The sequence below is a fragment of the Sinocyclocheilus rhinocerous genome, unplaced genomic scaffold (assembly GCF_001515625.1).
Source record: "Sinocyclocheilus rhinocerous isolate Xijiao unplaced genomic scaffold, SAMN03320098_v1.1 scaffold1111, whole genome shotgun sequence".
Taxonomy (NCBI): domain Eukaryota; kingdom Metazoa; phylum Chordata; class Actinopteri; order Cypriniformes; family Cyprinidae; genus Sinocyclocheilus; species Sinocyclocheilus rhinocerous.
Window position 1 is genome coordinate 1,038,673 of NW_015655406.1, and position 10,224 is coordinate 1,048,896.

A 10,224-nucleotide genomic window follows, 5' to 3' on the forward strand; every position below is an offset into this window, starting at 1 on the left:
AATGAAAGCAGTTAAATCTTCTGTTTATTCAGCAACCACTATAGGGATTTCCTGCGTTTCTTCTACAAGGCGTATTTGAAGTTTCAGCGCGAGAGCGCCCTCTGGCCTTCGGATGGAGATTTACTGCTGATCACAGAACCGTGCTTCACTGAAAGATACGCATGACAATCGCAGCTTCTGCCTAATCGCGATTTATCGCCTTTGCAATTTAATTTCGATTAATCGTGCAGCGCTAACTTTACTTACATTTAATGTGCTTTCTATGGACATAAAATCACTTTTGTAAATTTCTTTTGATGTGGACATCTTAATGTCTTTGACCCATTAACAACCTAGATTAATAAATGCTGTAAAAATGGTTGTGTGTTAGTTACCTAATGCATTAATCAATGGAGAGCCTTATTGTAAAGTGCTACCATTTCACTTTTTTTCATTTTTTTTCTCCATTTATGTTTTTTTGTTCTTCTGAATCCTCTTTCATGTGTTGTTCAAATTGTAATTCTAAATAAATCTCAGTATCAACTAAATTAACTCCTTATTAACTCTCGTTTTGGTCCAAGCCCATATGAAAAAATAATTGTGAAAGTTATTTTGAAGGCTCTTCACTTTCCATACAGTAGTAGTTCATAATGACCATGGCTGTTCACCTTGTGTGACAAATGAACAGTGTTCATGTTTTTTGATGAATTATCTCTTTAACCGTGGTCTTTCATTCACTTTTTTGACCCACTGACTGGCTACTCAAACCCACCTCAAGGAATTCCCTCCTGATTACTCTGATTTCTCTGTACATCCGTAGGAGGTCTGTCTGCTTGCATGACTCTCTCCCCGTCTCTCCCGCCAGGCTTATTCCGGTCATCGACTCTTTACCAACAGGGCGGTCAATACCGGCCCGCTGAGAGGCTGAATAAGTGAGCCCTGAGGAAGAGACTGACACCATCCGTCTCAATTTAGACCGTGATCCCTGGAAGACCACTGGCCCACTGAGTAAAAATTAGGTCTAAAAGAGCAAGATTAGGTGCTCAGTCCATAATGATGGATCTTCTGAAACCTGAGTGGGGGGAAAATTAGCACATGCCCAGTGATTTTTTTTAAATAAATGCTCTAGTTTTATGTTCTGTCATATTGCTGTGAGGGATTTGGCTGTTCATTAAAGGAACATTGTGCCTGGAGGTGGGCTGGTATATTAACTGCTTAGCCCAAGTGACAACAGGAGCTGTGAAAATAATTGGCCCTTGTTTCAAGTGGCTGTGGATCTTCTTTTATTATGAAGCAGTGGCATGTGTTCGGCAGCTCGTGAGGGAACAGAAAGCCTATGTTTTAAGACTCTTTTGCAGCCTCAAGAGCAATGTGTTTGTCAACAAAGTCTGCTACTTTGAGGTATTTCAGCAGTTGTTTTTATTGTGTCTGCTGGTAAACAGATCAAAGGTAGATATTTAAATGTTTATTCCCAGTGATGTCTTTGATGTCATTGATCTATTGGAGGTTTCAACACAAGCTGTTCTACAGGTTAACACTGTGTACTAACCAGACATGAAATGACAAGAATGGCAATCAATCACAAAACAAATCAGAACAGTTCTGCCTGTTTGTGAACCATAGTAAACATTACTAGTATTGCAGCTGAAGAGCATAAAGCTAAAATCACATACATTTAATTTTTGGACTTTTTTTCTCACTTTTTATGGTTGTGAAATATCTGATTCTAAACTTGTGATTGATTTTTAATATGCATAAGGTGAGGTCCAGTGACATTTTAGTGTTGACAGGGCTATCTGGCACGACACCACAGAGATAAAATATATTTTTATTATTTTTTAAATAACATTTAGTGTTATTTATAGTATTTATTAATATTTTGAATCAGTTTTTATCTTTATATTTTCAGTTTTCATTTAAATTTTAGGTTAAGTTGTAGTAATCTTATGTGCTTATGCCATTTTTATTAGTTTTTTTAGCTTTAATTTTTATTTCAGTTTTAGTTTTAGTCATTTTAGTTCGTCGACAAAAACTTATTTTACTTCAGTTAGCTGCCAAGGCAACATTTCTCATTTTCATTACGTTTTTTCATTCAAGTTTTTCATCTAATATTTATATTTAATTTTATTTGAGCTGTATTTCAGTTAACAAAAACAATTTTTAATAGTTTTAGTTATCAAACTTGTTTTGTCATGTTGTGTTTGGTTAGGACAGTGTTTCATTATATATATAGTTGCAGACCACAATCACAATACTCAAAATATAACATTTACTACTTTCTTTCTCTGTATGTTTGGAAAATAAGGGAGAGGCTAAACATATCAAAACAAACCATATCTAGGTGATTCGAAAAAAAAACACCTGAGATACTGTTTTATCAACATTCAAACTCAAAAGGTGTTTGAACAACTATTGAATTCTGTTATATGCTTTGAAGAACAAGGTAGACCTTTGATATACTTAAAAAGAAACATCTGTGATATCTAAGGCAGTCAGACCATGTTGCCATTTGACTTCTCTAAAATTGAATCACTATACTAAGGAGTTACTGTCAGAATTTAAACATGCATGTATCTAAACTTTATGCAATACCATTTTTTACAGTTGTCAGTGATCCTATTGTCAGTCATGTGACTCCATGTGTCTGCATGACCTTCCACATGATTATGAAAATGTTCCAGGAAATCTTCCAGGAAAAAGGTTTCCATTTCTATAGGGTATGATCTTTCATCCCAGATTTTAACCACCCCATTGCATTTACTCTTTTACCACTTGAGATATTTTTCTTGCTGATGGAGAATGGCCAGATAAGACCAGGTTTTAATCTCAAAAAGAGGTTGACCTATATCAGCCTATATCACATGCTGTTGTTTTCACTGAGAAAGGTCGACAAAGCCATAATCCACGGAGAACAGATGGAATTCCACCTGCTCCATACTTTTAGTGAGGAAAATAAAGTAGATTACTTGGATTACTTTGTATTGTTATTCACCTTAATAGGGTTTCAATTGTGAATACACAGTACATTTGCAGGAGGATTATATCTAAAAACAAGGGAAAACCTAAAAGAGTCAAATATTTCCCAAGATGATGCTGTTAAAAGCTAGTTCAAATGTCTTACATCTGTAAAACACAGCCACTCTTTTAAAAGTATGTCAAGCTTAGGCGCCCCTAGTCATTTTAGATGACAAGGCTAATTTTGAGCATGTTCAACTGTGTGTTCTCTTGCCTGTAAACGTGCTGTGAATGTCCTAGATGTGTATGTACTCGGCTAAAACTAGAAATTGTGTTTATAAGGCTCAATAAGCATATCTCCAGCACCCTGGGCCATGATGGAGCTGGTGAACTTCATGTGGGCCCGTTTCTTGAAAGGCATTATCGCTTCAGGCTGCAGAGGCCCAATGAGATGAATTAGTGCAGTGCTTAATGCTTCAAAGGCCTATTTAACCTGCTTGCTAACATGCCCTCCGGTGCACACCAAGCCTCTGTGGCTCATCCTGCCTAAAGCGATTGTTCCTCTTTTGATCTGGTGTACTGTGACGCATGGGTTTTGTTTTTTGGAGTTTTTGTTTGGAAGCAACTCTGTTTTGGATGGTGAAAATGGCCCTCGTTCAAAGTGGGGAGTCGAGTTTGGCCTTTGGGATTTGATCATTTCATTGCTTTTTCATTTTCAGAAGTTTCAGCACCACTTTCGGCACCAAACTGAATACTAACTATTTACAACTGCAAAACTTTGTTATAAAAATGTTGGGTGGTGATAATAGCTGATAATTATTTTTATTATGGCAAATTATTAACATCATGGGTGATATTATAAGGCTACACTGCCTGTTTTTGTTGTTGTTTTTAATAGTGCTATATGCTAAATATAGTCACATCAGAACAAAATAATGTGCCGTAGAAAAGATAATTATGGTTAACAGTAAGTTCTCATTTGTTAACATTAGTTAATGCATTAGCAATGCAGAACTAACTTTTTACAGCATTTATTAATCTTTGTTAAAATTTGTTAATAAACATGCAATTTTTCATTGTTCACATTAGTTCACAGTGCATTAGCTCATGTTAACAGATCATTTGCTTATCGAGGCTGCATTTTATCAAAAAATATTGTTAAATCATTTTCCAATTTAGTATTTTTTTCTGTTTCAATATATTGTAAAATATAATTGATTGCTGTGCTGGCAAAGCTTTTCAGCAGCCATTACTCCAGTCTTCACATGATCCTTCAGAAATCTTTCTAATATACTGATTTGCTCAAGAAACATTTATTATTATTATTATTATTATCAATGTTGAAAACAGTTGTGCTGCTTTTTTGTGGAAACTGTGATACAGTTTTTTCAGGATTATTTGATGAATTGAAAAATCAAAAGTATAGCATTTATTTGAAATTAAATCTTTCATAACATTATAAATGTCTTTACTGTTACTTTTGCTGAAAAGTATTAGCCTAATAAAAAAGTGCAGAGCTCGTTAAACTGGGATAGGATAAATTATTTGAACATTATAAAAAAGTTGCATTTAAGTTTTGTTTTTAATCTCCATACACTATAGATTTGCTTCCTGTTTCATACAAATTCAGCACTTGTCCTGCTTTTATCATTGCTCATGAAGTGTTTTGTAGTCAGCCTGTGTGTTTGGAGGGGAGTGCTGAGATCGTTCATATTGATTCGTCCAGTTTCCGGTGCTTGTTTGGAGAGATGTCAGGGTGAAATGCCTGACCAACTAAACAGCTCCGGCTGGCCGCTCTCTTTTCATTGTTCTAACTACAACAAGCATAGTTTTGGCCCCCTATGCTTTGCTTTCCGAATGTGTGTCATTGTGTGTGTGGCCTCTGCTCCACAATGGTGCATCCAGAATGTTGTCTTGAGGGCTTTGTTGTCCAGTGTGCTCACACGAAGACCGTGAGGCCATCTGACGTGAGAAAACCCCTCCAGATGATGATGTCCCATCATTTGTTAATTCAACTAAGTTACGGGTTTTCTGCATTAGTGTACACGAAGAAACATTATTGTATATCTGATTTATTGCATGTAACACTGCACACAACTTGTAGGATGTGATTATTTTGGTGTTCATTAATTTCATACAGATTTGCTTTACTTTCTCTTTCGCCCCCTAGAACTGAAGCGCATTGTTCAGTTGGACCTGGACCTCAAATTCAGAAACAACATCAGAGACCTCTTCCAAGATTTTAACCATTTCCCTGCTGAGGCTGTCATTGGAATTGCACGTGAAATGCAGCCAGTTTACAGGTATCTGACATAGCTCTGTATACAGCAAAGGAATTGTGTTCACAGTTCTCACATTTATATGCTCCTCACCGATAAATCTGCTGCATTCATACCAAAAAGTATGAAAAGAAGTACTACACAATATTTCGGTACCATATCGGTTATCGGCTGATGTTGATATTTAATTGTACATGCTCATTTCCCCAATGTATAAATTTTAGATTACCTTTGCCATCATCTAACATTAGCTTAAAGTAAATCTTTAAAAACATTAAAGGGGTCATATGATGCGATTTCACTTTTTCCTTTCTCTTTGGAGTGTTACAAGCTCTTGGTGCATAAAGAAGATCTGTAAAGTTGCAAAGACTAAAGTCTCAAATCCAAAGAGATATTCTTTATAAAAGTTAAGTCAGCCACGCCTACCTAAAACGGCTCGTTCTAACACGCTCTTTACGCAAAGAAAGAAGGCGTAACTTTTATTCTCGCTGTTGCCGCCGCCATGTTGTGGAGACGCTGTATGTTTCGTTGTGAAAGCGAAACTACTTTGTTTGGCCTTCCAAAAGAGGACACGACTAGAAATCAGTGGTTAAGTTGTATTTACAACACTGTTCCAGAACAGTTTAACCCAAATATTCAGATGTGTCCAGCACATTTTATGGAGGACTGTTTCCTGATCCTGGTAGAGTAGACTACAATGCCGGCTGTTCTGACTCACAGTCTGTAAGTAAGTTTTAATATTTAAAGGATTTGCCACTGACGATTCAAACGCGAGTTTTGAGCAGTGTAGAGTAGCACTTGTTGTTTGTCATTTCTCCGATCACAAATGCAGACATGGTTTTATGTTTACGTGGCTCGATGCAACGCAATGCGTAAAAAGATAGTATAAGTCATAATAATCCGTAATTATGTCCCCACTGGATGCAACAAATGCCTCGTTTATAATGGGTTTTAATGTTTTTGTCTCTTAGCTCCGGACACGGCATCCAAGAATGGTAAGGGGCGTAACATTTCCGTCACACGCTTGAGGTATTCGACCAATCACAACGCACTGGATAGCTGGCCAATCAGAGCACACTTCGCTTTTCAGAACAATGAGCTTTGTAAAAGTCAACGCGTTTCAGAAAGGCGGGGCATAGAGGAGAAACAATAATGTACAGTATGTGGAAAATAATGTTTTTTTTTAACCTTAAACCGCATAAACACATTTCATTACACCAATTACACAAAATAATGTTCTTTTTAGCAGCATCATATGACACCTTTAAGAATCTTATAGTTGTTAAATGTAAAAAGAATCTCTAAATTAGTTTTTTTTTCGTACTGTACATTACAATGTTAATTTTAGAAAATAGAAAAAATTTGAAAATATATTTTTAATATCTGTAGGTTGTCAGCTATAACTTGAAAATAATTTTAATATACAATGCATTCCACTGTTGTTTTAGTATTATTTATATTCTATTATTTATTAATATTTTACATTTACATTTATTCATTTGGCAGACACTTTTATTCAAGGCGACTTGCAGTGAATTTGAATTTTCAATTTTCGATTTAATTCTAGTTTTAGTAATTTTATGTGCTTTTGACATTTTTATTAGATATCTTTTTTAAGTATTTCTTTGTAACTTTATTTCAGTTTTAGTATTTTTAGTACTTCAGCTTAAATCTTAAGCTTAAGAGTTAGCTGCCAAGGCAACAATTTTTTTTTTTTTTTTACTTTTACTTTTTCATTTAATATTTATATTTTATTTCAGCTATATTTTTAATAGTTTCAGTTAACAATATAAAGACTGCTACACATTCCTTATAAAAAGTACTATAATACCACCTTGTTTTGTACATGGTAATACCATGATAATTTGGATGGTAGTACGATGGTATTCTTTGAAGGAACATGTAAATATGATGGTACGTGATCATTTAGCCCTATGGTATATATCAAAATGTTATGGTGTTCCCATCTGATACATTACCATGGTATCATCACAGTACAGTTTTGTGTCATTAAGGTAAGTGCTAGTATGTTCTGTACTGTATATCAAACCTGGAAATAAAATAGAGGTGCACTTTGATTTTGCAAAAAGAGTGACATTGGCAGCTCCAGCAAAGTTCTACTGTACAATTTTATCAAAACAGCGTTTCCAAAGCCTGAAAGAGACTTTGGACAACCTGTCCTCCTGGTTCTTATGGCATGCTGAACAGAATGTTGAAATGGTCGTCTGTCTTGTGGCCTGGCAAAATCAAGCCTGGCATGAAACTGGGACTCATTTGGATCCGAATAGAGGTGGAAGCCTTTTCACAGTGTTTTCCAAGAACCATCATGTGACTAGAGCTTTCAGGAAACTGTTTCTAATAGTTCCAGTGTTTAGACACCGAAACATGAGGAGGAAGCTCAGATTGGTGATAGGCATTCACAAAGGAGGCTGCTTTTTCTGGTTGCTTTTTTTTGTGAGTGTGTTTGTGTGATTTGTGTGTGTGTGTATGTGTAAGAGGGAAATACTGTAGGGGCTTGTGGCCTTAAAACCCCCCACAAACCCTACATTGATGTTGTGTCTCCTTTGAAGAAAGCCGGTTTTGTTTAAACAGACTTTTTCCTAGTTCATATATCTTTCGGCTTCTTTATACAGGCACAAATGTGCTAAAACAGGATCTTTAATCGAAAAGTGTCAAGACTTGCATGATTGAGCATACAGGCATGTTTTATCAGATTATTAGATTAGATTAATGTTGATGTTGATTAATGAGCAATTACCATAGTACAGGGGTGGCGAACTCCAGTCCTGGAGAGCCGCAGCCCTGTAGAGTTCAGCTCCAACCCTAATTAAAACTCACCTGCCTATAGCTTCCTAGTAACCCTTCAGACCTTGATTAGCGTGTTCAGGTGTGTTTGATTAGGGTTGAAGCAAAACTCTACAGGGCCGCCAGGACCAACGTTCGCCACCCCTACCATAGTACTTCACAGGGTGACAGTAGATGGCGCTGTAGTCACCACTGTTCCCTTGTTGAATGTTGCTTCCTTTTTTATTTGTCCTATATTCCCATCAGACCTGCCTTACCCCAGTGAGGGCCACAAGTCAAGTCCTTATATAAGAAACCAACAAATCGTAGCAAGTACATCTCCATGTTAAAAGAATACTTCATTCAAAACTGAAAACCTTGACATGTTTTACTCACTCCATTGTTGTTTCAGCCCATATTATTATTTTTTTCTTCTTCCTTGAAAACATAATTGGATGGTAATCACAAAAAAGAGAAAAGCGCACATTAAGTTTCTTGTAATTTTTGAACAGTTTCTTTACGTAACAAAAAAAGTAAAAAATAAAAAAAGTACTGAACAGTCAGCTGGTCATCCAATAAACACTGACAGCATGGTCAGGAACCAAATGTGAAACTAGTTACATTAACTCTATTATGTAAGAAGAAAGAGAATGTGTAAAGTTATGAAAGAAAATAGCTACACTGCAATTTAAAAGTTTGGGGTCAAGTCAAATTTTATTATTTTAAAAAAAAAATTTTATTCTGCAAGAGTGCATTGAATTGATCAAAAATGACATTTAAGACATTTATAATGTTGCAAAAGACTTCTATGTCACTTTAAAAATGCCTTTCTTCTAATACAACTTTCTGTTCATCATAGAATCCTGAAAAAATGTATCATGGTTTCCACAAAAATATTATGTTTTCAACATAAATAATAATAAGAAATGTTTCTTGAGCAGCAAATCAGCATATTAGAATGATTTCTGAAGGATCATGTGACGCTGAAGCTGAAAATGCAGCTATGCCAATACAGAAATAAATTGCATTTAGAAATATATTGTACAAAACGTTTATTTAAAATTGTTTTAAAAAATCATAATATTACTGCCTTTACTGTTTTTATCAAATAAATGCAGCCCTGGTTGAGCATAAGAGGCTTCTTTAAAAAATACTTTAAAAATCTTACCAATCCCAAACTTTGGTTAGAGCTGTAGTCAGTTGCATTGAATGATTATATAGTTTAGTGTCATTATATTAAGTTTTACTTCACAATGTTGCAATCAACCAATCACAATCAAGTATTCCAGAGTAGAGTGTAGTTGATGTGACTTTTCCTTACCTAGTGTCATAAGTGCTCTATTGTTTTCATTCACCTGTACAAGCATTTTGAAAACTAACGTTTCATCATGTTTTTCCAGTGTATTTTCATCAGTCTGTTCACCGTTTTGAAGTTAAGAGGGTCAGGGAAGTGATCAGGCTTTCAGCTGTGTGAGGAGCTAATATCATTTCTGGATAAAAGAAAAAGAGTCCTTGTGAGAGTTTGTTTTTTTCTCCACAACAGAGTGCAGGTTTTCCACAACAGTTCTTTGACTACACTCACACAGAACTACATAAACAATTGAGAAGGAGAAAAAAAAAGCATAATCAGCCATTGAGATATCAGTGGTACGTCAGCAGCAGCAGCAGCAGCAGCGTGATAACATCTAACACCTGTGCCAGCACAATGACCCACTAGGCCACTGTAATTACCTTTTAACTCTTTTCCAAGCCTTCTGCCCGACTGGCACAGGCCTTACGCTTTGTTTGCGATGCTCCCTAGGCTCCCAGAGACCTCTAGTTTCCACTGATGCAGCATGTTTGGACGTCTCCTGGCTCTGAGGTGCGTGGTTCTTTCGGTGTTGTTGCATTAGTCTCTCTGCAGCTGAGGCAGAAAGAACACACAGCAGGGCTGAAGACAGATACCGCTGTTTCTCTCCAGAACTCTTCTTTAGCTCGTTAAGAGTTATTTTATCTAATGTGCTTTTTAGCTAATGAAGTGAGACTTTAGAAACAAATGATAAGCCAGAATTTTCAGCGGTGGTGGGTGTAACTCTTCTGGGGTTCCCTTCTGAAAGACTTGCTCATTGGTTCAATTGTTTAGCTAGTTGTCTTTGTAGTTTTCCATTTGACATGGTGGGAGTAAGTTGGTTCTCATTTATCCAGAGCAGCTTGATGAAGCAACATATATATAACTTAAAAAATTATA

The 10,224-nt window shown here is 36.0% G+C and overlaps 1 protein-coding gene across 1 annotated transcript in view; it reads left to right on the forward strand.

Moving 5' to 3' along the window:
- The window catches only part of LOC107718247 (xyloside xylosyltransferase 1-like), a 46,195-nt gene that overhangs the window by 18,431 nt on the left and 17,540 nt on the right, over positions 1-10,224 (forward strand). Inside the window, exon 4 of the mRNA XM_016525241.1 lies at positions 5,105-5,237. Within this exon, the coding sequence (XP_016380727.1) occupies positions 5,105-5,237 (133 nt within the window). The remainder of the gene's footprint in view (positions 1-5,104; positions 5,238-10,224) is intronic.